This window comes from Seriola lalandi, unplaced genomic scaffold, assembly GCF_002814215.2.
Source record: "Seriola lalandi dorsalis isolate HSWRI2012SDOR001 ecotype SW California unplaced genomic scaffold, Sedor1 jcf7180002054907, whole genome shotgun sequence".
Classification (NCBI taxonomy): domain Eukaryota; kingdom Metazoa; phylum Chordata; class Actinopteri; order Carangiformes; family Carangidae; genus Seriola; species Seriola lalandi.
In genome coordinates, this window is record NW_019525459.1 from 1,989,544 (window position 1) to 2,017,393 (window position 27,850).

At 41.2% G+C, this 27,850-nt stretch overlaps 1 protein-coding gene across 8 annotated transcripts in view; it reads left to right on the forward strand.

The window, feature by feature from the left end:
• The first annotated feature begins 2,892 nt into the window (after positions 1–2,892).
• birc6 (baculoviral IAP repeat containing 6) overlaps positions 2,893–27,850 on the forward strand; it is a 124,225-nt gene continuing 99,267 nt past the window's right edge. For 5 of the 8 annotated variants that reach the window (XM_087169700.1, XM_087169703.1, XM_087169705.1 and 2 more), the window contains exons 1-16: positions 2,893–3,322; positions 8,259–8,440; positions 12,847–12,984; positions 17,781–17,974; positions 19,015–19,126; positions 19,862–19,944; positions 20,042–20,267; positions 20,381–20,550; positions 21,291–21,349; positions 21,518–23,176; positions 24,283–24,432; positions 24,521–24,746; positions 25,047–25,207; positions 25,378–25,509; positions 26,378–26,509; positions 26,653–26,819. In XM_087169700.1, coding sequence (XP_087025826.1) covers positions 3,112–3,322; positions 8,259–8,440; positions 12,847–12,984; positions 17,781–17,974; positions 19,015–19,126; positions 19,862–19,944; positions 20,042–20,267; positions 20,381–20,550; positions 21,291–21,349; positions 21,518–23,176; positions 24,283–24,432; positions 24,521–24,746; positions 25,047–25,207; positions 25,378–25,509; positions 26,378–26,509; positions 26,653–26,819 — 4,002 coding nt within the window. In that variant the 5' untranslated portion in view covers positions 2,893–3,111. The remainder of the gene's footprint in view (positions 3,323–8,258; positions 8,441–12,846; positions 12,985–17,780; positions 17,975–19,014; positions 19,127–19,861; positions 19,945–20,041; positions 20,268–20,380; positions 20,551–21,290; positions 21,350–21,517; positions 23,177–24,282; positions 24,433–24,520; positions 24,747–25,046; positions 25,208–25,377; positions 25,510–26,377; positions 26,510–26,652; positions 26,820–27,850) is intronic. The other 3 variants (XM_087169704.1, XM_087169706.1, XM_023430561.2) reach the window with 1 other exon arrangement.

The following is a 27,850-nucleotide window of genomic DNA, read 5'->3' on the forward strand; positions in this document are numbered from 1 at the left end:
TGCAAATGTCAAGGAGGCCTACACTGCTTCAGCTCCACCACTTGGCAGAGCAGATCATAATCAGGTTTTTCTTCAGCCTTCCTACAAGCCCTGTGTACTGAGGCAAGCTGCAACCACCTGCTCATTCAGGAACTGGACCCCGGAGGCAAGTGAGTCTCTAAAAGACTGTTTTGAGTGCACAGATTGGAATGCACTGTAGGAGTCAGAGGAAAATGATAAAAGCAAGGACCCTGACCTTGATAGAATGGTGGAATGTACCACAGACTACATTAACTTCTGTATGGACACTGTAATACCAGCAAGAACTGTACACTGCTTTCCAAACAACAAACCCTGGATCACCAGTAACATCAAGACCCTCAGTCAACCAGAAAAAGGAGGCCTTCAGGGATGGAGACAGGGAGAAGCCAAGGTGTTTGCAACATGAGCTGAAGAGGAGATTAAAGCAGGCGAAAGAGGACTACAAAAAGAAAGTCGAGAGGAAACTGCAGCACAACAACACCAGAGAGGTGTGGAAGGGGATGAGGACCATCACTGGCTATAAAGAGAAGAATAGCCAGGCAGGTGATGTGGACAAGGGCAATGACTTCCACCTGTTCTACAACAGGTTTGACACAGCTTCACCTCTTCTCTCTCCCATTACTTCAGCTGCAGCTTCTACTACAGCATCTCCTTCACAACCTGACACTACAGCTGCAACTCCCTCCACACTGGGGTCAAGTCTCCTGTGCTTTACAGCTCAAGGGGCTACGTCCTGCAAAGGCAACAGGCCTGGATGGTGTGTGTCCGAGGCTGTTGAAGAACTGTGCAGCCCAGCTGGCAGAGCCTCTCCAGAGGATCTTTAACTTAAGCCTTCAAACAGGGAGGGTCCCGGTCCTGTGGAAAACATCATGTCTTGTTCCGGTACTTTAAGTAGGATGACTGGCTGACATAAATGGCTACAGACTGCTAGCCCTCACATCACACATCATGAAGACCCTGGAGCGGCTGTTCCTCCTGCCTGTCTATGTACATACCCTAACAGAAGTTGATCTGCAATAAAGCTATACCACTATATCCCCATATAGACAATAGCTTCTAAGATCAAAAATGTAGTACCTACCTTACCTCTTACCTTTTTGAAACTCTTATTTTGAAAGTGTCTTCCGTGTTTTGCAGTATAAATTGCATAATGTTTTGTACAACAGAGCCAATAATTCCCTCTTACCATGTTGACACTTTTATTTTGAAGGTTAATCCAAATCGTGGCGATGCTGTTTCTGTGTTTCTGTCAATATATCTATGTGTGTGTGCGTGTGTGTGTGCGTGTGTGTGTGTGTGTGTGTGTGTGTGTGTGTGTGTATGTGTGTGTGTGTGTGTTTGTATGTGTGTAAGAGAGAAAGTCTGGCTGTTGAAGACACAGAGCTCATACAAATCTATGGGAGGAATGGGTCAGCGAACCTCTCAAACTCCTGCCATTGAGTACAAAACAGTACACAATATCAGCAAAATTATCACATGGTCAGTGCCACAAGACTTTCCTGAATACCTCCATGTGGTTTTGGTGTTTCTGGAGGCAAAAATGTAGAAATTGGAGCGAGTTACAAAAAAGGATCAGTTCTGGTTTTCTCCTGAAATCCACTCCTGAATTTGTATTGCAGTCCATGGGACAGTTGGAGGGTACTCCCATCCGTTTAGAGGTGACAGTTTAAATTCTGTTAGTCTCTGCTAAGGTAGTCACTTTATAAGAAACTAATGAGGAAGAAATGATGTGTCAAGATTGAATTGTGGACGAGTTACACAGATTTTTTTCAGACAAATTTTAGAGCTTCTCCCACTCTAGTGATGATGTCATCCACTCTAGCCCTGAACATTCAGTGCAATACACACCAATTATAAACTAAAGAATGATCTCAAAAAAGCATGAAACTATAACTGTGATAATTCAAAAACTGTATGAGATGTCAAACACTTGAAAACAAGTTTAATAGCTGAATGTCTTGTGAACATTTTAAAGTTTGAATGAAGTCTGTAGCTGAAGGTATGCTGAAGTAGATGAAGTTTAAAGAGGCAAAAAATTCAAGCATTTGAACATTCTCTCCATTAATTTGAATGGCAAAAATATTGCAGAAAAAGCGTAAAATTTTCAATATTAAGAATAGTAGAAAAAATTATAATACATCCAATAATCTACAGAACAAGCTCAATATGTTGTTAGTTGAATGGTTTTTGTACGAAAGAGTATGGAGTAGTTAGCGACCGTTGAAAGGCGGAAGAAGTAAGAATAAAATATAAAGATTTGAATAACAATGTGTGAATGCTGCAGTATTCACACTAATAATAACAATATAATAATAATAATAATAATAATAATAATAATAATTATAACAATAAAGATTTGAATAACAATAATGTGAATGCCACAGCAACCCCTAGGGCATAAATAATCTATCTATTTATCTATCTATCTATCTATCTATCTATCTATCTATCTATCTATCTATCTATCTATCTATCTATCTACAAGCACATAATTATCAATTTTATAATCACATTCAAGCAGAAAATTAATTTAACCTATCAAATTAAAAAAATGCTTAGGGAACGTATTCCAAATATTTTCTTTTTTCCTTCATCAAATTAGTTAACAATTTCATTTTGAAAGTATTATTTAACATATCAAAACTTAGTACCTCCAGACCACCATTTCTTTTACTGTTGCATAACGTATCTTTTTTAGATAATGACATCTGTTCCCGCAAATGAAATCAAAAAAAATATTATGTAATTGCTGTTGATGTTTGTTGCAGAACTATTATTTTGCTGTTCCTATTATTTTGTCCATCCGTTTGTTCTCACTTGCAATTCGTGTTATCGCGGGAGGTAGCGGAGACATACGCTAGCTCCGTGTACCTATCGTGTAACTGACATAGAGCCCAGCCTGGAGTTCCTTAGCGCTGATGGTGAATAGCCACTGCTGCGGTAACGGGCGGAGGAGAAGAAGCCGCAGAAGGAGTCAGGAGTGGCAGCGGAGTGATAATTCGGAGCTGGTCTTTTAGATTTAGAAGTATTGCGTGTATCATCGGACCATCACAAACCCCAAAAAGGAAGGGAAGGGAAAAATAAGGAAAGATGGCGGCCGCGGCCTCGCCGGGCTCCGGCTCGTCCACCTCCTCAGACTGGATTGTACTGAGAGACGGTTGCCTGCGTTGCGACGAGGAGGGCCTGCGAAGCCTTTCCTACCACCCGGCCCTGAACGCTATCTTGGCCGTTACCAGCCGCGGCAGTATCAAAGTTATTGACGGCACTTCGGGGGCCATTCTCCAGGCTTCAGCCTTGCACGGTAAGTACCAGAGCCCCGTATAAGGCCCTAACACCAATAGTTTCTGTTTTGACAAACCAACCACTGATTGTCAACAGACACTAAACACGACACAGGCTGAGTCGTAATCTTAGCTAGCTAACGTTAGCTGTTCCTAGCAAGTTATATTCAGGCCTAACACCAGTTTGATTATGTGTCAGACAGGATCCGTTCAGTTGGTCAGTTCTGCTTGTGCTAAAACACAGTATTCGGACATTGATCTGTTTTAGGCTAAATTTAAAATAGTGCTTCTTTAGCGCCAATGTTTTCTACTGTTTATCACATTTGCAACATGACATATCTACCATGCAAGCTAATAGCTAGCTAGATAACTTAGCACAATGCTAGTCAGCCGGGCAACCTTCCTTGTCAGTTTCTGTTATTCTAGCGGTCAGTCACGATAACGATACGTCGTTATAAGTGCGATTCATATGTTGGTCACTTTGAGTAGCACACCTACTGTTGTTAATGTAGTACAATGTGTTAATGTAAATTGCTGTTATAGCCATAAAGCTAGTTGGCGGCTCTAGCTGCTTGTGCGCACCGTCATTTGGAGGCATTGGTGTGATGTTGAAAGTAAACTGACTTGATGTTGTAGAATTGGTGTAGTGGGGCCTTTTTCCGCTTGCTGGGCTGACATGGATAATTTAGTCAAATAATCAGCTGAACACTTGTGTTGTTGGTGTTGCATGTAAGCACGTTATGTTCTGTCACGATGAACGTAGAGGACATTACAAAGTTTCTGCAAGAGTTTGCAATATATTTATCAAGCTGTGTTCCACACTTACCTGATAACTGCACAGTTGATGGTTGTCCTCCTTGTTCTCACATAGTAGCAGGTGTCATAGAGATATAAAAAAGAGAATTACATGAATACACTTGGGTTGGTTGGGCTGGCTTATAGACAGTAGTTTGGTGTTACTGTACGAGTTGTTTACAACTTAAATTCTGTTAATCAGTTGATGGCTGTCTGGTCTTTCACTCTGACGTTTATCACTGAATAAAAGTCATACACTAACATTTATTAAAGCAACACAGCTTTTCATGAGCACTTGTTGCCATATGAAGCATTTATGGTGACCTAGTTTTTGTGAGTGGGGCTGTTAACTGTAAACAGTATTTAACAGTATTTACTATACATGCAGTCTCTCACATAAATACTGTACAGTTGCAAAACTGCATTATTTAGCATTGGCCATTGTGTTTGAAATGCTGCAGGCCATCTGAGGAGTGTTTCAAATGACTGAAGATCAAGCCTTTTTTGCGAAGTCTGGCTTTCAGGAGATAGACACCTCTTTGTCTTACAACCACCATCATCATCGACCATAGGCTGTCGTGATTTAATTAATTTCAGTTAATTTTCAGCTGAGGCTCTCTGTGTCTGTCACCATCAGATGTCTGTCAGTTGTTAGAAGGTTCAGCCCAGTTGATGTCATATCCAGATCTGTTTTGGGAAAAATGGTGGCAAAAATTGGTACTTTGCTGTCTATACGCCTGACATAATGTTTGGATGGTTGAATGGCTTTCAGTTCTGATTTTTGTTGAATTTACATGGTATACTTTTTCTCCTTTGAAAAAACAACATTATGGTCATAGCCTTTATGGCATATTTACTCCTCTTCTACGCCCACTGAGTTCATGTTCCAAAATAACCCAGCAGATGGAAATCTGTCAGACAGTGTAAGTTTGCTGTCAGATTGGCGTGAGTGCTTCAGCTCCTCTGCTAACCATGCTCACAGAGCACAGCAGCTGATACATGAAATCACTGACTATGGGCAAATTGAATATTACTGCTTCAGAGAAAACCAGCAATTTTTTATTAAATCAGAAACAATTTGGATATGTGCTTGTAATATATTGCTTGCTTTGCATGCTAATTACCAGCTGGGACAGTGGCTGGTATTATTTGCACCTTGTGTGTGTGTGTGTGTGTGTGTGTGTGTGTGTGTGTGTGTGTGTGTGTGTGTGCGGGCATGTGTGGGCGTGTGCGTGCGTGGTCATGACAAAATGTGGTCCTGGAGTGGAGACAACTACTGTAGCAGCAACTACCACAGAGGTGGTTTTGAGTACTTTGGCAGTTTTTATTAGTGTTGTTCACACTCTGCAAACTGTTTAACCATTAACTGACAATAAGAACTTAGATTGACATTATCAGTTGAACAGTTAAAATATCCTGGGACATCAGTACCATCTGAGCAGGTATTATCCACTGCAGGTCTCACAGCTAACAGACTGTGGACTAGACTAACCCCACAGCATGTCCACATGTTGCTTGCTATCTCTGAATAAAAACCAGTAGACAAGCTGTCTGCTCTGCAGAGGACTGACCTAGGCTGTGCCTGTTGATTTTATTTTGAGGTCTGAAAAATGCAACTTCACAGTGTGTTTTTGTTTCATTGATCTGTTTTTGTTCATTATAAAGTCTGGCTTGGTTAACAGTTAATGGTCTGTGAACTATCTGTCAGAAAAAAAATTCCAAATGATCATCCCTAGTTTATATGTCTGCCTGTCTGAGGACAGATTCTATCAACATTATAGTGTCACAAAACTTTATAGATGTGAAGTTGAGATCAACATGAAGGTTGAGTTCAACCATGGGTGTGTGACCTTCATTTAATTTTGTAATAATGACTACTTGAGTAGGGTAGATTGGGGAGGGTTTCAACGTTTTAGACATTTCTTTCTGTATCTTTTAAGTCCGTGTGTTCACAATTTAATTCAAACTAGTTACATGTGTCTGCTGTTAAATGGTGTAGGTGTTATCTCTGCAACACAAACAGAAAATGTGTGGTTTAGTCTAAAATACAAGGAGTGAAATGTTACAATTTCCCTCATAGTCTGGGTTAGCTGTAACATTATGATACAAGGATTATGACAAAAACTTGATATTTATAGCTTTTTATTCAACACTCTATGTGTGTCTGTGTATTGTTGTTACAACTATCACAGGCTCTTGTAGACCTGAACTAGCTTACTTTAAGTTTGAAGAGTTTAACTACAAAGCAGGCGGTACTATTACAAAAATAAATAAAGTTAAAACAAAAACAAAAAAACCTTTTTACATCCAAAATTAGTTTTTCCTTCCAAAACATCCAAAATCTGTGTCTGTCACAGGGGGCAACTTACTCACATGTGGAATAAGGACTAAACTGAGCAGGTATAGAGTTAATCGGGTGATTCAGAACTTTTCCTGATTGGAGTTGGAGATTGGAAATCGGAAGTGTTACAACTGACCTGTGTTACAACCATCCCCGGTCTCCCCTACACTGACAAAAATAAATACAAAATTCAAAATACATAGTTGAATATGCTCATAATATGAACATTCGTAGATCTAGACCGAGTCTAGTAATGAGCCAGCTGAAGCTCTGTGTCTGTTCTGATCCTGACAGTGTGCCTCAACTCTCACTGTAAAAGGACGAGTTCTGTGTAGCTACAGAGAACAGAGCAAATATCATTTCATCAAAGAAATTGATTTAAATCCAGAAGTTCTATTAAACCATCAGGATCTACAGGGTTAAAAATGTGTGTTCAGTAACTGCTTAATGATGTCACCTCCCCTCGGATCAAGACCCTTGTTAAACCTATGAACCTGAATGTAGGTGGGACAGAATTTCTTCGGAATGAATCTTTCTACACATCCAGACTTAGATTTGATGCCATCTCTTTTTTATGATGATTTTGACATTTTTTGGATCCTTGACTGAAGTTTCCTCTGACAAGCTAACTGCTGAAAATGACTTCATGTTAACAGGCCGTGTGATAGTCGCTGTGATATCCAGGACCACAGGGTATTTTGTAGTGTGGGGGTCTGAGTCCCAGATGATTACTTGAGTGATCTGCTGTAATATGTTGTGAAGAGAAGACAACTTGGCCTCTATATGACCAAGTTTTTGTCAATATTGGAAAAACTGATACAGTAACTGTGATGCTTAGTGCCGATTACTGTTTCCAAATGTCTGATGAAGATGAAGACAAGTTACTGCTACTCTAATTAGGAAATATGGAACATTTATTTTGGCGAAGCATTGCAAAACAGTTTCTTTACAAAAAAAGCAACCCACTTCCTTAAATCATGAACTCTGGTTAATAGAAATGCAGAGAGTGTGCCTCAACAGTCAAAGGACTACACCACAGAGCCACAACGATTTCAGTTATTTTCATGCTTGCATACTGTATATGTTTACATCCAGTACATCTGCCATTAGAGGAATTTACAGTTTGGCTATTGGCCAGCTTTGCTCTTTACTGTGTACATGTTAAGGATGTGCTGTTAGCGTACATACTGCCCCATGCTGATTTTGAGTGATAACTGTGAATCCTCTGATTGCTATATGTAAATAATTTATTGTTTGTGATGACAGTTTTGTTTAGTTTTAACATAGTCATAAAATGTATTTGTCATCCTACTGTGGCTGTGTTCAATCCCAGAAGTTTTAAACTCAGTACATATGGCAGCCCCCCTAGGGGCAGTCATATTGGGTATTGGTAATATCACAAGGTGACAATAGGACGATAAGACTATTGATAAGATCACCCAGTCCAAGTACACATTTATTTTTGTTGATCTTAGTATGTGACATTGATGACGTAACAGTCACTTTTATCTGCAGACACTGATTGAATTTGTTTGTGTTCATCATGAAATGATTTGTTAAGGCAGCCTATTAAGAGTCATAAATACTCCATTTACCAGTCAGTACCAGTGTGTAAAATGTGTAAAGAGATATGTAAAACATGACCAGTCAGGTTTGTTAATTAGAACATGTTTGGTTTGATTTGTTTGGTTTAAGATAAGAAGATTACACTCCACCAAAGACAAATGGAACTGTCATGGTGTTTTTCGGGCTGCACTTCTGGACCTGTCTTCTCCTTCAAACCTCCTGACACTGTGTGTTGTCCTCTGTTTCTGTCCCAGCTAAACCTGGTGGTCGTGTCAGATGTCAGTACTTTCCTGCAGTGGACAAGGTGCTTTTTGTGGATGACTATGCAGTGGGATGCAGGAAGGACCTGAATGGCATCCTGCTCCTGGACACAGCTCTCCAGCCTCCAGTGGCGAAGCCTGAGGACATGGTTCAGCTGGAGCTGCCGGTGACAGAGGTAAGAGAAGGCTGTGCTGTGGCTGCCTTCCACTATTCACAGACACCAGGAAGCATCCAACAGAGAGGGTTATAGCTGTTGTGGTAATAGCTTTTCCATGTATTTTTTATGTCACACTTTAACTATTTCATTGATATAAAATTTACTGAAAATTGAACTGCTTTCAAATGCTTTATTGCTTACACTATAACTGACAACTCATCTCTGGCCCTGTTCACACCTTTCATTAACATGCATCTCAGGTGATCTGATCTGTGAGTTGAGTTGAGTTGAATTGAATCTGTTCACAAGTGGACACTTGAGACACACGCAGAGACACATTCTAATGCAGGGCCTGTTGGGATCTCTTACTCATCAGCTTGCACCTCACATGTCTTTAATCTCATCTCATTTTTCACCTAAAACTTCATTGCTGTAATGAGAGCAGCACAATTAATTTATATATAATTAAAATAGCAATATGGCCCAGTGCAATATCTGAATCACAGGAGCTGTAGTTTTTTTGATGAAGGTAAAATGTGTCACATTGTTGAGCATTGTTAGCACACTGTTGTTGTGCTACAGAGACTCCTCGGCCTACAAATCATATTCTTCAGACATAAAGGAACATGTTTGTTTGGTATAGACCCAACAAAAATTACATCAGCATCATTTTTAGATTTTTTTCAGTGAAAAGAAAATTCAAAAACAATCATTCCAACTAAAATCTTGACTCATATTGCAATATCTGCCGAAATAACCGCATTAAGATTTTTTTTTTTTTAAATCTCTGTTTATTACATTTTTTTAAATGAGCACACAAAATGTATACATACTTAAAAAACCTCCCATCACATACAAAGTAAGTAGATAAGTAAATCAGATCAATCAGAGCAGATATTTGATATTAGGACAGTACTGCTATCCTATAGGGTTCTCATGGAACTCCAGACCAGAAAAGTCTCCACATATTACAGAATTTACCAGGTGAGCCTTGCAGTGATGATTTTTTTTGCACATTGTTGAGCCCTAGTTGTAATAAACATTCTGCAAAGGTTAAACATAGCATCTGTTTTCATTTAATACTAATACTTGAACTGAACCCTGGAGTCCACCTGAAACTGACACTTCAAACCTGATCAGTGCTTCATTTTCTTTTTCTTTAGTTTTTTATCGGCAGCTTAAGGATTTATAAAAGACAATTCCAAATATTTGACTTCACATCTGTTTTGACATTTATACATCACAACAACATGAAGTGCTTCAGGGAAAGAGACAGAAAGCAGGCCAAAAATACAACAACACATTAAAGCTGTCACTTTTTCAAAAAAATAATATCGGATGAATTCGAAATGACCTGCAATTCATTCGAATGCGCCCCTCCCCCCCGTACTCAAGCCTGTTCCCTCAAAACACCACAACAATTCATTATTTTCGTTAGTTTATTACCATTCTTCCAGCAGTCAAATGTTACATTTTTAATGGCTGTATTAAATTGTTTTCTTTATGTCTGTCACTTCTACCTTGCTCTCAATAAAACGTTTTTTAAATATGTGCCGTACTTTTCATTCAGTGAAACTCAAAGTCTAAAAGTGCCACAGTAACATAGAACACACAGTAAGACATACAACACGAGGGAGCTCCAATACCTTTCAACTAAAAATGTAGCAAGGTAAAACATGGAACTGATAATCAAGCCTAACAGTCCCACCTAATTTCTCATATTATTTGCCAGAAGCACAAGTCTATCAACATGATCCTGATCAAGTGCGGCTGTCTTTTTATCAACCATATCACCTGTCGATGATCTGATGTGCTAATAAAGACTGCAGCCTACATTTGAACAGATCATTACAGCTCAAATATGAACTTTTCACCCCATGTTTGAAAGAATATCCGAATTTCAAATAAAAAGTGACAGCTTTACAATGCATCATCAAGGCATCCATCTCTATTATCTGAGGAAATCTTTTACTGAACTTCTCCTTTGCAGTCACACTTTATAAGAAAACTTGCACTTTTATTTGTTCTAAAACAAACATAATAAAATAGTAAGATGAAACATGTATCAGGTTTCCTTCTCATTGTTGATATTTGGCAGCCATCCAGTTCTGGTACCAACAGCACAGAACGCCTGGGTAATGTTCAGGTTGTCTCACTCAGTCTTGTGTTTGGGGTCTGATCTCGCCGATCCACCTCAACCATATATTGGTAAATTTATCTTCTGAATATGTCTGTCCAGTCCTCAGTGTTTTCAACACTCAAACATCTCATAAAAAACAGATGATATGTGTGTTTGTGTGCATAAAGGGAAGCTATGTAAAGTGTGTTGAAATGCATTGAGGTGTGAAGAGGGCAGCAGTACAGGCCCCCCGCCCTCCTCAAAATCATCATCTCCTCTTTACATCTGATTTTAAAGTTTGCCTTTTGTCATTCTAGAAGAAGTGATCAACCTCTTATATGGATCAGAAAGTTTGGGACAGAATCACTCCTATGCAAATGCTGTTTAATCAATTAGCTTATTGTAATGAGGTATTCTGCTTACAGTGTTCATGTTGGGTCTTTACATATTTGACAACATGTGGAACAAGAATAAAAAACTGTTGTAGCCTCCTGCTGCAGATTTCATATGCTGAGACTCTCTTTTAACTTCTTTGTAAGAGGTTTTTGGATACACAGTGTCTAATGTTAGATGGTCATCTGCCTGTGAAAAATAATTTAGTTATTATAATCATCAGCTATTATTCTGTCATTTGCTGATTTCGGAAAAAAAGACTAATAATCAGTTTGAAACAGTACATTAACTCTGTATTTCAGTAGACTGTCCTTAGAAACATCAATTCAATTCAAAGTCACATCTCTTCCTTCACCCTTTTAATGGTCTATTTGGCCCATGTCCACCCTCACATTTCACTTAGACATGTGCAGTGAGGACGCATTAATCTGATCACTCAGACCACATTTGGAGGTGGTCTGGGCCACCTGTGGCCAAATTGAAGGACCACCTACCCAACTGATGCCCCCCACCTTAAAATATTTTAAGGTATATCTAAAGTAACCTTAAGGTGGAGCTTTTGACCAGTTGTAGAACTCTGGAGTCATATTTTTGTGAGCATGTCCCTGATGTGTTAGTATCTTGTTCAAACATGCACAAGGATGCACAGGTGACACACTGCTCTGTGATCTACAGTTGGAGTCAGTAACTTAAAATTAGAGATATGGATTTAAGCAATGCATGTTTCAATGTATGTTAAAATGACTTTTATAAGGAAGAGACTGTATTTAATGTGTTTGTTAGAGCTCAAGGACACTCAGAGGGAGCAGAGCTACAAGACACGAGACTGTGAACATAATGTTGTTTGTTTACAGGAAACGTCGTGTACATGGCAGTAAGTGCTGACAAAAAAACACAATAACACAAAAACCCACAACAATCAATATTCAATAAGAAGAAGAAACAAAGAGTACATTTTGTGCTTACATCACATGCAGCTGCTCAAATAAGGATTGTTGTTGTGGAATGTACAAACTGTCCTGACACACCTGAAGGTATTAGATATTTTTATTGTTGGATGTGATCCTCAAATCCTACTGTCTCTCCTGGTACAGTTTACAAACCTTGGGTTGTGGCAGATGCCGAGCATTGATCCCATACAGTGTGTCTCAGTTTGTGGGTGTGTGTTTGCATGCGGGTTTGTATTTGTATGTGTTTGCGTGTCAGGGATTTAATCTAGTACTTGTCCTTTTGATTGTGGGTGCTTGACTATTGTTATTACTTGTCTGCCATCCAAGTGATACAGATGAATTGATATTTAGACATAGATACATTGGACAGATCTATTGTCTAACCATAGCAAGTTAGTTACTTGTCCTTCAGAGTTGTATGAGCCTGCTACACACTGATCTGTGCCGTTCTCTACTATCCAGCTGTTCTGTTCAGCCACAAAACCACAGTGCTACCTGAGGCTACGTCCACACTGCTGCGGTTTCATTTTAAAACTGTGTTTTAGAATTAAAACAATCTCTGTCCAGACTAACACACCTGAAAACACACACATACATGACCATTCACATACACTGAGCATGTGCGAGCCGGTGTTAACAGGAAGCAGATTGTCTTCTTTGCTGTTGGTTAATCACATAAAATCCTCTGAATGAGGAACATCAAAGACGGCTGCAGTGTTAAAATACAGAATGTAAGTTAACAACAGCTGCTTGACACTGACATTTAGGAGCACCTCCAATCACACCACCACCTTCATGACCCTCTGACCAAATCAAAACAGATCTGAAATTTGTGACTGCAGACTAAACAGTACATCATACGATGGTGAACACCATAGTGCAATCAAAATGTTATATATATATGTGTGTGTGTGTGTGTGTTCATCTATAGCTAATGGGTGTGTGTTTGTGTGTGTTAACAGGCCCAGCAGCTGCTGTCAGCCTGTCAGGAAAAGATTGACGTGTCCAACACAGAGGGCTACGAACTCTTTATCACCCAGCTCAAAGAGGGCCTGAAGAATACCTCACATGAGACAGCAGCCAATCACAAAGTGGCCAAGGTAAGTCTGACAGCTGCACAAAATCTGCTTTTATTTGATTGTGACAACCTGTATGAACAGAGGTCTACCTTTTTGTTCTCATGTTAGCTGTGCAGCAGTGACATATCAGGGATTTTAAATGTCACTGCCAGTGTTTCAGCATGTAGGGCGTCGTGTGAGAGGAGGCTGTCAGGGAAAACAAAGATGCTTCCTCACTCTGGTTCATTCTCATAATAATAATTCATTATCACTGTTCCTTTTGATTCTTCTTCTCACTCAGTCCTGCTAGTTCTCTAATATCATGTGGGCAATGATGTGGGGTTAGAGCTGTCTCAGACCTGAAGATTTTTGACATGACCACCTGTATCATCTGATGCAGCGTGTGTTTAATTATTGTTGACACTGGTTGTCAGTGGTAATTTTACAGGATATAGTTTGTCAAGGTTTTGGATTACATTATATTTTACAGGTTCTGTGGTCCTGGGTTCTTGCCCTGTATTTAAGGTAAAAAGAATAAATACTGACAAAGTATTCCAGGAATGTGACGTATCAAGGTTTCACGCTATGATTATTGGCAGAAATATTACAGTAAATGGTCTCTTCAACTACAACTTAAATTGTGTTAGCACATCGGTCAAACTACAATCACCATTTTTAGTGTCTACCATGTCATCAGGGCATTCTTGGGAATATGGGGTGGGGGGTGGGGGTGGAGGGCTGTCAGTATTAACAACTTTGAGAGGATGAAGCTGAACTTTCCTTCTGGTCACAGAAAGAGAAAATAACTGCAGCAAACAGAGTCAACTGCCAGAACAACAATCAGGTGAACTTGTTCTCTATAAGTCTGATGTCAGTAAATAACAGTAAGCTAAGTGTAAGCTAACAGTGCATCACTCTCTGTTTGTCTCTCTGACTGAGCTGGACGGTGCATCTCTGTTTGTGTCTCACCAGCTACTTCCAGGTCTGTTCTGTGACTTTGATTCTGACAAAAGTCAGAGGGAAATACAACTATTTATTATGTTTGATAAACACCAACAGGCAGCAGCGTTTATAAACTGCAACTTGGGAAAGATTATGATGTTGTGTGTTCCCCAAAAATGAAACTGTGCTTCCCAGCTGCAGCAGCCTCTGTGGGCATCAGTCCAGATGATATATGGGTATCATGGCTCCATATAATTTAAAAACAAGATGGAAAACTAAGTGGACTTGACTTACTGCACAGTAGTGTTTTATGAAGTTGCCCATCTACTGAGGATGTCCTCTGTCTGTTCTGTCTGATCAGTGAAGTGTTAATGTGTTTCTTCATCAATTATGTTGCTAATATTTGTCAAACACTGAAGATGAGTCTCTGCTGTCTGACACACACGCACACAAACACACACACACACACACACGCACACACACACACACACACACACACACACACACTCACACTCACACTCACACTCATATAGAGCATGTGTAGTGCTCCTCCCTCTTGTATTTAAAACTCATCAGCAGAATCTGTCCACATCTGGTTGATCAGAATTGTTTTTATTAAAGAACATCACTGATCATGAAGCTGAGCTAACTCACAGGACTGAACCAAGCTAATGAAAAACCCTGCAAGTTGAAAGTTGTGACAGTAAATAGGATACACATTGTCAGTGTGTTGGTGTAAACTTCCCAGACTGTGGTCTAGTCTGTTGAGAGCAGATCTCATCAGTTGTACAAACAGTGTTTTGGAAACACTCTAAGTCAACGTTACATCCCACCGTGTATATTTTCTTTTGCAGAAATGTCTCAAATCACAGATTATTTTAAAAAGAGAGTTCTGGATGAGGAGAAGCGCAAGGACGGAGGTGAAACACTACAGACATCATTAGTTCTTCCAATACAGGAAAAAAGTGAATTCATGTTACTGAAGATACTGACTGAGAGAAGGCCTAGTTCTCAGCCACAAGTGGAAGGTGGAGGAGAGGGTCAGAGTGGAGAGAGGAGTCAAGGCGAGAGTACCAAGTCTGTAGGAGTGTATTAACGAGTGTATTAAAGCCGACGATTACATGATTTTCATGAGATGATCACTTTTTATTCATCTTCCCAGATGTTCTAAAAAGCATAGAGTGTGATTTATGAATCTGCTGAAATCTGCAGCTATACTTTGGAGCTATTTCTTGTCTGATAGGAGGGCGGGTCCCTTGTCTCTGCCCACTGTGTGTTTACAGTGTGTCAGTGTAGTCCTGGCTCCACTGGTTGTTGGGAAAGATCAGCCAATCAGCAGGCAGTGCTTTGTTTTACACCACTAACACACATCAATGAGCTGTTCAGTGAAACCTTCCTACATCTAGTTCTGCTGGTAGTAGTTCACTGCAACACCACGCTTGTGCTACTACTGCTAGCTCTCCATTGCGTTGTCCTTGGTGCTGTCCCAGATGCCCCCCAACAGTCACCCTGTGTACTGGTTGATGGGTTTCATTTGTACTTTTCCTGCTGACTTCTCTAAGAGCTGTAATATATACAGTATACAGGTAATAAACACCCCCACCATGTAGCTGCTGCCTAACACTTTCACATCACGCACCACTGATACTTGTCCAGAGCATGCTAGGAGTGATCCGGAAGGATCAGTTTGGTATTTGACTTGTTTATGTTTATTATGAACTATGAAGCTTTTTATAACTGCAGTGTCAGTCCTTTAATGAAGTCTAATTACAGTCTGAATACTTAAGGGTTAATGTTTTATTTACTGAAACACAAACCAGCAACATAAACCACAACCCAGAATGACTCTCATTCAAATAATATGACACGTAGCTACAGTTTGAAAATGCAAAGACAAGTGATCATCATCTAAAATCACAGCCTGTATGGTCTGAATTCTGGTTGGTGAGTCACTGTATTGCAGTTGTGTGTTTAACAGTTTCTTTGTGTGTCTTTGTGGTTTGTTTAGTTTGCCTTTATGAGTTTGGTGATTATGGTAGAAGGACAAATGTTCAGCAGGCAGGGATTCTAAAGAGCATCAGCAGTGATTTCACTGTGGCCCATAATGCTGAACATTTGATTATCACAATGTGAATCTATTACACTACAACTCTGCACAACCCTGCTGATACAAACAAGCATTTTGTTAAGTGTGACTTAGCAAATTAGCATTTATTTTCAAAATTATAAACAAAATGGCATCTAGGGAGCCAGTTTATACGCAGCAGGAAAAAAGAAACAATTTTCACATCTTCTACTCAGTGGGGTCTAAAAGTCTGAGACCACTGTGTGTGTAGAACATTAAATAATGTTATTGTCTCAACTAATGTTTATCATAGTTATTAAAATAAACATTCTGTATTTTATCAAAATATTATATAATAATATATATATATATATATATATATATATATATAATTTATAGAAACACTACAAAATGGAAAACACCACACACATAACGTGCAGCCTGTACATTCAAACATAACAATCTGTGATTGCAACTAAAATAAAATCAATGAATCAACAAATCCTATAACACTTCACTGCAGTACGGTTTAAACTGCACTAAAATTACTGCTTTTTTATTTATTTATTTTTTAACAAACACCAATAAAAATGTAACCACAAACCTTCTGTCACAATTAAAACATGTAACTCAATTTGAAATTTAAATCTTACCTGATAGGTCACCCACACTCAATTCACTGCAGCAGAAACTGACTTTCTACTCTTAAACATGCTGCATATTCTTATTCTCAGCTGCTCAAGCTCTAACCAAATTGTGAAGTTAGGTTTCTATAGTAGTCCCTGTTGATGGCTCAGTGGATAACTGTTCTACTTTTAAGGCTCCATTATAGTGAGCTATAGGTTCCTAGTTTGATTCCCAGCTTGGAAGTTTCAGCAGCTAAAGGGAAGCTGCAAGAGCTTTCAGTGATCACAATTTAGTTCAGGAAATGCACTTTCTAGTTCTTCTATTTTCTTCTGTTTGCTTTTTGTATGCTCAGCTAGTTTGACATGCTAAGTTTTGTGGTCACTTATATTACTGGACATTTACCAATAGAAGAGCAGAGGAGAGAATCGCTGCCCCAAAACATTTTTCACAAAGACAAATTAAGAAAAGCTGTGAATCAAAATGAACCAGAAATGAGAAATAAACCAAAATACACATATTGCACATATTTCTTTTTGGAGCTTGACGGATAATTAAAGCCTTTCCATGATATAGATTTCTTTTATTATTCCCATTCATTCATCAACAGGGTGGCTCTGGTTTTAGCCTTTTCACCTGCTACCAGAAGTATTCTTATCAGTTTCTTATCATTTGTAATCCAACCTTCAAATGGGATGTCCCCTATGTGTACAGCATCACACCTAAAAGGAATACATTATTAATGTGTTTGTGTATTTCCTGTCAATTAGGCACAATATTTTGGCAATTCAACATGTTGACTCATGTTGAATTGTGGCTACACCCTGAACTTTCTAGACTGTCCACACCAAGTCAGTGTCTCTTTGTTTTGCACCTTTGGCCTTTGTGTCCACACTAAACCAGCATTTTCATTTTCTCAGCCTAAACTGAGCCTTCAAGTGGATGAACCTGAAAATCTCAAGTCAAAGTGATGTAACGTTTGTGTGGTGATGTAGCTGTGGACTAGTTTTCAGAGACTTGCTAGAATGAAAGGTATTCTGAGGTCTGAGATTTGCCTGTTGTTCTTGTTGCTGCATTGCTATGTAATAACATTAATCTGTCATCATGCACTGAAATAAACACACACATGTGTCTGCTTAAGAAAATGTGATGTATGGTTGTATCTCTTTCTCTTCTCTGACCCTTTGCCTCTCCTCCTTTCCCTCAGTGGGCGACAGTGACCTTCCATCTCCCCCACCATGTGCTGAAGCTAGTGGCCAGCACCATTGTCAGTGAGTTGAAGAAAATCAACCAGAACGTAGCTGCCTTGTCTGTGGCCTCATCCATCATGGACAGGCTCTCCTACCTCTTGTCAAGTGCCAGGCCTGAGCTTGGGGTGGGCCCTGGACGCTCTGTGGACAGGTGAGCGAGCAGTACACAAAACACAGAAAGTCAACAACTGAACTTTGAAACATCAGAATTCTTGTTCAGGAGTTAAAGGTTCTTCACCTGCGAGACCGTGGTTGAGTTTGTGGTGGTTTGTTTTACAAGAGACTACATCTCACCATTCTTGCCGCTTCCACACTTATGCCTGGGACACACTGCCTGTGATGTGTCAGCGTGACGGCCTTATGTCTCTGAACTACTGAGGAGAAGCACGTGTGTGTGTTCACACTGGCTGTGTCTCTGCTGCTGCAACTTAATCTCTCTAGAGTTTGCAGATTACTTGAGGGTTGGATTTCTTTTCATAATAAATTAATTTCTGATTTATTTTTGACAGAAAACGTCATAAAATTTCATTTTCTCAGCATGCAGCTGCTGAAATGGTTAATATACTTATATTTTTTCATGTGTGTGTCATACTCAGATTCAACCTAGAGATAGAAAGTATAGTGGAAGGTGTCAGTTTTGTGATGTTGTTTCTATGATGTGAATATGACATCAACAGGTCTTTTGTCCCCATTTTGTCTGTTTCTGCTGGGAGACGTGTCAGGCGTGAAAAATAGGCGAGGGCAAATGACTAGATCATGTGATGTGTGTTTTGCTCTAACCTGTTAACATGGGCGCCAAAATGAAAACCAAGACATTCCACAGCTGTGACACACCCATAGTGTTCCTGGCCTTACAGTAGGCAACTGCCCACAAACCCTGAAGATTGTCTCAAATTATTGATGAGTGTGCCTATATGACTAAATTATGCTGTATCAACTTTGTCACTACGTTAATGTGATGCAAAATAAACAGTGAAAGTTGTTAGGCCATAGAGAGTCCAATCTAAATGAGCTGTTCAGTGTTTCCTTTACAGGCTGTATTTAAAAATAATTTCCTCATGGATTGTGATTCTTGATGTGAAATTGGTGTGTTATCTATGATGCATATGACAATAGAAGAGGTGCAGTGACACCTCCGTCACCAGTGAACAGTAAACTGGGCGTGTCTCTAAAATATGTTGCTCTCTGCAGATCCTTGATGTACAGTGAAGCTAACAGGAGGGAGACGTTTACATCATGGCCACATGCCGGGTACAGGTGGGCTCAGCCTGATCCGATGGCTCAAGCAGGTTTTTACCACCAGGTGGGTTCTGGGAGATTTCTCATCAGCCGCATTAGTCTGAACACATACACTCAGTTTACATCTCTGTTTACTCTCATACACGTTCACATTGTTAGCTTGCAGTCAAGGGGTTGTTTGCAAGTGTTACTTGTTTCAGGTCACTGCAACATTGTTCAGTCAGAGGAAGAAACATTGCTTTATGTAACACACTGTAACCATGGAAACAACAATTGTTCCAACCCATGGTCCTCGATGTCATGCCAACAACCTAAAGCTGTAGAAAGTTATCCTCAGCTGTACAAAACAACAATAAATGTTAACATTTCCATTAGCAACAACCATTATCATGCATAATGATGTGATGTCACTGCTGGTTATGTTTACATAATGCCTCCAGCTGTGGCCAGAGATTAAATGTTTTCAGCTTGTCCGTCCATCTCTCCCAGTCTTGTGAATGTAATATCTCAGGAACGCCTTTAGGGAATTTCATATTTCATTGTGTTAGAATTTGGTGGTCAAAGGTCAAGGTCACTGTGACCTCACAAAACACATTTTTGGCCATGACCTAATTATGACAAAATACACCTAATGCCTTTTTTTTTTTTAGATTCCAGAGTCTGATGACTTTAGTAAATGAGAGATTTAAGTTTTTGATTTTTAGTAAATTTGTGAAGTGAAGGGGTATGAATACTTTGTGAAGCCACTGCAGCCGTGTAAGTGTTTGTGAGCTCTAATGATCCTCCCATTGTTCCACAGCCTGCCTCAACAGGGGATGACAGAGCCATGTGTTTCACCTGCAGTGTGTGTCTGGTCTGTTGGGAACCGACAGATGAGCCATGGTGAGTGGAAATCCTTCGTTATTTAGATGTTATTTAGACTCTTACAAAGTGTATCTCCACATGACTTTATGCTCAAATGTTTCTCCACCAACCTCAGGTCGGAACACGAGCGACATTCTCCAAATTGTCCATTTGTAAAGGGAGAGCACACACAAAACGTCCCGCTGTCAGTGACGCTGGCGACCAGCCCTGCCCAGTTTCCCAACAGCCCTGACAGTTCAGACAAGATCGCCTGCTATGGCTTCGGCAGCTGCCCGCAGTTCCTTGCTGCTGCCACCAAGAGGGGCAAGATGTGCATCTGGGACGTCTCTAAAATGATGAAGGTCAGATCACTGAACTGTGGACAGTATCATCTCTCCTCTTTCACGTTCAGAGATGTCATGTCAGACAAGAAATGTCAGAATTGACCCCAGAGTAATGAGTGTGTGATGAACAGGTGCATCTGAAGTTTGAGATCAACCCACACGACCCTGCAATCCTGAGGCAGCTGATCCTGTGTGGTGGAGACCAGAGCCAGCAGATGCTGACCGAGTCCCGGAGACCAACTCTGGCCTGGCTGGAGGAGTCCTCTTCCTGCTCTGACCTACCCAAGCTAGAAGGGGACAGGTGACACACGCACAGACACACACACACACACACACACACAGGTTGAGGTTTAACAACCTGAACCTAAAATACAGAAAAGCAGTATAACAACAGCAGCAATAGCAGTATGATAAACCTACAAGTGTTCTAGTCTGACATCAAAGTTGAGAAGAATAAGGCAGGAACAGTAAACTACTACAACAACAACAACACGTGGAATGGCAGCAGTAACAGACTGGTCGACTGGTTGAAAAAAGACTGGTGTCTGGGGATATTTATTATTTGAAACAGATCCTCAGGGACAAGGTTAAGAACTCCAGTGTGCAAACAGAGTGTTTCCTGACTGAACTTGTGCAGAGCCCAAAGCCGCGTGTTGTTGTCATGGTGATAAGTCCCACCAAATGGACAGGTTCCTCAAGTCATAGTTGTTGCATTGTTTAGTGCTACAGAGGCGTTGTCACTGTTCTGTCATCTCTGACTGATTAATGACCTGTCACTCGAATCAGTGGTAACAGCTTAGAAAGAGCAGCGCTCCATTTTTGGAATATTTCCTCTTCTGTTACAACGCAAATCAGGTTTGTTCACAACAGTCACAACAACAATCAAGTTCCTGATCTTTTCACAGTGAGTTATGTCAAGTCATTTTGACTCTTAAACAGCTGCTTAATAAATCCTCATACTCAGTCCTTCTTACTTCTTACTTTTGTCAGTCATGGTTCTCACTTTGTTTTGTATCATGTTTGTCATGTTTTCTCTTCCAGTGATGACCAGCTGGAGGATTCAGACAGTGATGAGCATTCCCGATCAGAGTCGATAACAGGTAACTGTCTGTCATCTAAGGTCTGGTGCTGCGCTTGTTGTTAACTTAAATAAATAATACTAAATGAGCCACATCTGTATGAATGTGATGATATTTGACAGCGTCCTGATGTCATGTTACAGTGTGGAAAGGACAAACCTCAGAGCTCTTCTCGTGCTTCTGTTTCAGGCCAGCCGTCTCAGTGGGAGAGCATGGACGTGAGCCTCGGAGTGACGGCGCTGAGTGTGCTCCAGCAGCCAGAGAAGCTCCAGTGGGAGGTGGTTGCCAGTGTGCTGGAGGACACGGTCAAGGACCTGGAGGAGCTGGGTGCCAACCCCTCACTAAACCAAGCCAAGGCCCACAGCCAGGCCAAAACAAAGGACAAGGTCCCTGACCACCACAACATTCCCTTCCCCTGCCTGCTGGCCGGAGGCCTGCTCAGCTATCGCTCGGCATCCAGTACCCCAATGGCTGGACCCCCATCCACAGCCCCATCTACAACACGCAGGACCACAGAAGGACCCCTAAGGACTCAGGGCCCTGAGCCCTTCCAACCTGGGTCTCTACCGGACCAGGGTCCCATGGAGATAGAGACCTGCACCCCCCAGACTGCAGCCCAGCAGCAAGGCTTCTCTAATCTAGCAGGTTCCCAACCTCCCAGTCCCTCCTCTCTGCAGCCTGTGCGCAGGACTATACCTGTACTGTTGCTGTACAGTATCAGAGAGGTGGATGACAAGTCCTCAGGGCAGGTGTTTGCTCAGATGAACAACATTATGAGTAAGGGGCTCCATGAGGAGGGTTTCACTGTGCCACAGATCATAGAGATGGAGTTTGACACACACGAGCAGCTTCTCCTTCAGGATCCTCCAATCACCTACATTCAGCAGTTTGCTGATGCAGCAACTAACCTGGCAGGGTTAGATGGTCACATGGACAAATGGAGCTCACTTGCTGCAGCAACTGTCTCCGCCCCGCCTCGACCTGGAGCACTGGTGCAGTGCTTGAGACTGCCCAAACAGCTGGAGGATGAGAATCTTTATGTGGACTCGATCACGCCCTGCTGGGATGGTGTGCACCTCCTGGTGGGCCTGCAGCCATGCGGCACTGAATCTCTGAGTGCTACAAACCAAGTGGAGGCTCTCAACAATCTCAACCGTCTGCACTCTGCCCTATGCAGCCAGCGCAAAGGAGACCCCCTAAACCCAGTGGCCAACGGGGTGGAAGGCCACCACCCAGGGGAGTCACCGCCCCAGACACCCCTCATCCTGCCCCCAGGAGACCAGCAGCAGCAGAGATCCGCGGGTGGGGGGAGTGGAGGGGGCTATCTTGCGCTCTACAAGCTCAACTACTCCACCCGTATTGTCACCTTGGACGAGGAACCCGTGAAGGTGCAGCAGATCTGGGACCCTTGTGATGCAATCACCTCTCTTATATTGCTTCCTCCAGATGTGCTTGATAGCAGGGAGGACGACAGTGAAGAAGCTCCTGAGGAGCCTCTTCCTTCTGCTCCAAAAAATGGCTTGTCTGGGTTTGGAATGGGCCTAGCAGGATCTGCTGGCTCTGGTGCTGCGTGTGGAGCAGCCACAACGAGCAGCAGCAGCGCTACTGTCACTGGTTCCTCCACCTCCGCCTCCAGCCCCAAAGACTGCAAGCGGTTAGAGGTGGCAGGCCTGGGCCACCTGGTGGTGACCACACGGGCTGGGTACATTATGATTCTGGACCTGTCCACATTAGAGGTCCTGGCCAAGGTGGAGCCGTCTAAGAAGGAGGGGTCAGCTGAGGAGACAGACCCCTTTGTATCAGTTACCTATTGCTCTGGGACCGATCGCCTTTGTGCCTGCACCAAAGGTGAGTGTCCTGTTTATGGACCTGTTTGCCTGCAGAAAGCAGTGCTGTTGACCACTGAAATTGACAGGAGGGCGTTTACTAAGAAGACGAAGATGTAAGATGTAAATTTTGAGTGTTATTTTAAAGAAAAGCCCAGTGATCTCCTAAAACAGCTGGAAACTACTAGTTGTAACAAGTGTGATTCAGACGGAATTTATCCACATCTGGTGCTCAGTCATTACATCTGTCAGCAGGTGTGTACAGGATGAAGTAAAAATAAACTACAGTGGTCATGGTAACTAAGGAACTTGCCACCTACTGTATATATACAGTATGTACTAGTGCAAGTCAGTCAGATTTGTTGTGGTCAACAGTGGAGCTCAGGCTTTACACACAGTTTACCTACTTCATCAGGACCAACTCTCTTTTTATGACATTTGTTGAAAATAACATATAAAATTTAATCACTGCTGTGTTTTTAGTGCACAATTAAACCATTTAATTACTGCCAGTGTCCATGACCATTTTTACTGATATGGAATGAAGTAATGTTGATATGTCATAATAAACCAAGAATGATTTTAGGGCTGAACAATATGCAAAAAAATGATATCGCAATTATTTTGACAGATATTGTGATTTCAGTTGGAATGGTGTTTTTTTTTTTTTTTCATTTAATTTTCAATGAAAAAAATGTAAAAATGATGATATGATTGTTGTTGGTCTTGTACCAAACAAACATGTTCCTTTACATCTGGACAATATGATTTAATGGCCAGGGCGTCTCTGTAGCACCACAACACTCTGACAATGCACAACAATGTGACACATTTTACCTTCATCAAAAAACCGCAGCTCCTTTTATTTGGATATTGCACTGGGCCGTATTGATATTTTGATAATGTTCCGATTATTTGTGCATTCCTTATTGTTTTTAATCCGTCAGCATGTACTGTAATATATATAGGTGATTTGTACTTGCTGCTGTACAGCCCTGCTGTAGAATATGTTATCTTAATATGTTTTTATGGTGATTAATTTTACAGAACTCACTGTGTTCAGATTTTGTGGTGGTTCTGTGTCTGTAGATCTGTAAATCTTCATTTTGTATCTGCTCTCCTCTGAAGGTGGAGAACTTCATTTCCTTCAAATTGGAGGTGTGTGTGACGATATAGATGATGGAGACATGTTTATTGATGGCCCCCTTTCTAAAGGGGCTGAACTGCTGCTTGAGGGGGCCAAGCCCTCCTCCAACCCTTCTAGCCCAGGGATCACAGGTAGACCTAACACAATGGCATATCACACCACGTGGTCTGATGATGTATCACATGACAGGGCTGAGTTCTCTGGCCTCTCTCTGTGCAGGAGTGGACCTCCTGGTGGACCAACCGCTGACCACGGAGAGCCTGATGTCCCTGGTGGAGCTGACGCGCTTTGAGACATTGACCCCCCGCTTCTCAGCCACAGTGCCGCCATGTTGGGTGGAGGTGCAGCAAGAGCAGCAACAGCGACGCCACCCGCAGCATCTTCACCAGCAACACCACGGAGACGCAGCCCAGCACACCCGCACCTGGAAGCTTCAGAGTGATAGGTAGTGAAGTCATTCACTGAATGCATGACGACTTGACATCCTGTTTACATCCCCTCAAACCCACAAATTATCTCAACTGCAGTTCCAACATTTAGAACAGGATTTTCCCTCAAATAGAAGTAAGACATAGAATAATTACACCAGTTACAAATTCCAATAACATTAACCTTTTTTTATCGTTCTACATTACCAAGGCTCAGAATGTAACACTGACATGGTTCTTAGATTCTTAGAGGAACTGACTTAAAAAAAACTTTTCCTGAACATCTAAGCAGTTGGTGTGCCGTCCTCTCATTGCAGCTCCAGCTGGGACGAGCACGTGTTTGAGCTGGTGCTGCCGAAAGCTTGCATGGTGGGCCATGTGGACTTCAAGTTTGTCCTGAACGCCAACATCGTCAACATACCTCAGATCCAGGTCACTTTACTGAAGAACAAGGCACCTGGGCTGGGCAAAGTCAGCGGTGAGGACACAGCTGGAAATCTTTTAATCACACACGAACACCTGGGACAGCAGATCTGTCTAAACTGAACTGGGATGTTTCGAATACCTACAACAGCTTTTTCTAACCAGGTTGAACTGATATGAATACAAAAACTGTCTGTGTCTGAATGTTGCTTCTCTCTCTAACAGAGACAGCAGTGGACAGACCAATCTCCTTCCCCCTCTCCAATGTCCTCCACACTAATGGGGAGAGGAATGGCCAGCCTGTCCTGCATGACTTCACAGAGGACATTCAGTTCATGGACATAGAGGAGACATCAGGTAAAGAATTCATCATGTTTAGTTCGGGCAAAAGCACTGAGGGCACAAGAAACCTGATGTTTTTTATTATTAGTATTCTGCTGGAAAATACTGAATGTTTAACTCACACACGTCAGAACTGGCTGCTGTTTTTTTTTTTTTTTCTGCTGGACAGAAAGCCATTTTGGATTTTGTGCATTTACCAATGAGGGCCTAATCAATGCTGTTTGCATCTTTAATTTTAGATGAGTTTTATTTTTAATTCATAATTCTGACAGTTTTTTGCATTTTCTGACACTAACAATAATCAGGCACTTAATTTGTTCTGCAGATAGCTGCTGATGACTGGAAGCATTTAACTCATTTCAAAAGTAAATTTATCGATTAATGAATGTATCACTGCCACCAAAATGACATTTTGCTTTAACATTGTTTAAGCAAACAAAGGACCATAAAGTCGTCTTCTTGTGTGTGTTGTCTGTCTGAATCTGTAAGTTCTCTTATGAACATGATGCTGACTGAATTTCAAGACTGATCTGTGGTTAGTTCATGGCAACAATTATTTATTTTGAATGTAACGGTAGAAATGTTCATATTCCAGAGTAACCTACCAGGAACATGAGCGTGCATGTATTTGATTGGCCGCTGCAGAGCCCAGCTGACTGACACTGCGCTGCCTTACAGCAGATGTTGAGTCAGCTCCAACTTTTTTAGGGGATGACTTTGGGATTTTTCCAGAGGCTCCTGCATAACAAACAGCTCAGTGTTCAATGGGTCACATGATCTAAGATTCTGATGTATGAAGAATGTGTTTGAACTAGTTGTTATTGGTGCTGTATCATATCATTAATTAATGCATAATTGGTTGTGGTTGATATGTTTATTGTAGGCTCCATGCTGTGTCCATTCCTAGAGGACCACAAGGAGGACATCCTGTGTGGTCCAGTGTGGCTGGCCAGTGGCCTGGATCTCTCTGGCCATGCAGGCATGCTCAGCCTCACCAGCCCCAAACTGGTCAAAGGTAACAACATAGCTATGTGTCTGTGTCTGTGTGAGTGAGTGAATATGTATGTATGTATGTATCACAGCCTGACACTACAGTCATCCATGAAGCTGTGATAGCACCAGTGTTTCTAAGTTGTCCTGTTCCTCCCTCCTCTGCAGGTATGGCTGGAGGGAAGTACCGCTCCTTCCTGGTTCACATTAAAGCAGTGAGTGACAAGGGCATGGAGGAGAGCCCCCGGCCTCTGGTCAGAATGCCCAGCGCCAAGCCCCAGGGCACCAAAGCCCACTCACTGTCCACCCTTCTGCAGCGGGCTCAGGCCTCCAAGGTACAGAGTCAGTCTGTTTTGTTGTGCATGATTTTTCTCAGGGTTCCCACAGGTCATACAAAAAGGCTGAAATTAAAATAAGGGAAAGTGAGGTCTTAAAATGTCTTTAATTTGTATTTAAAGTTGCTGTAGGTATTTGATTTTGCAGATAGTGTGTTAAAGACTGGTAGAAAAAAACAAAGCCAATAATTATTACAGTGTTGCAGTTTCATGCCACTTGTTCCATGCTATTGTTGCTTTGTTAACAGACACAAATGTATTATTAATATGTGGTTATGCCGACACGCTGGGGGGATCTTACCTAATAGCTTACAGCTACAGTCTACAGGTCCACAGGAAGATCATTCGATTTTTAGTGAGAAAAGAAAGTCATTGTGTAATAAGGGCTAAAAGGTCTGAACTACAAAACACTAAACAGATGTTATTTTCCCTCTGATTATCTAAAAATTAATATGAAATTCTTTAGTAGGATTTAGAAAATGTTTAGCAGTAATAGTTATTTCTACCAACCTGCAAAATTAATTGTGTGGTTCTTTAATACTGCTGCTGCAGGTGTTTAGATCTTTTATGGCTGTGTTTCTGTTTCTATGTGCTGTTGAACTCTATTTTAAAACATTATTTACATGAGAAAAGAAACCAAAGTCTGAGTAAAAGAAAACATTTTGACATTGTTCGGTCTTTCATTTATTGAGGTCTTAAAAAGTTTTTAAAAAACATTGATTTTTATTTTTGATGCAGAAACCCTGTTTCTACTGCAAGGCGAACTGTACATATTTTATAAACAAACTTGTTGTGAGCCTAAAGGTTAGCCAAATTAGCTGGCTAGGCTATTGACTTTTCAATGAGGCTAATCTGGCTGTTGTGAGATGCTAATATTTAAGCAATATCACTCGAGAGAGTGAGTGTAAGGACTGATACACACTCTACCAGGTGATCCACCAAGGCGCCCCAGACTCTGTCTCTCTTGACATAATATTCGAAGTTGGTCCAAATGTGAACCTTTTCTGACCATTTACTGCTGTTCTTTTCTG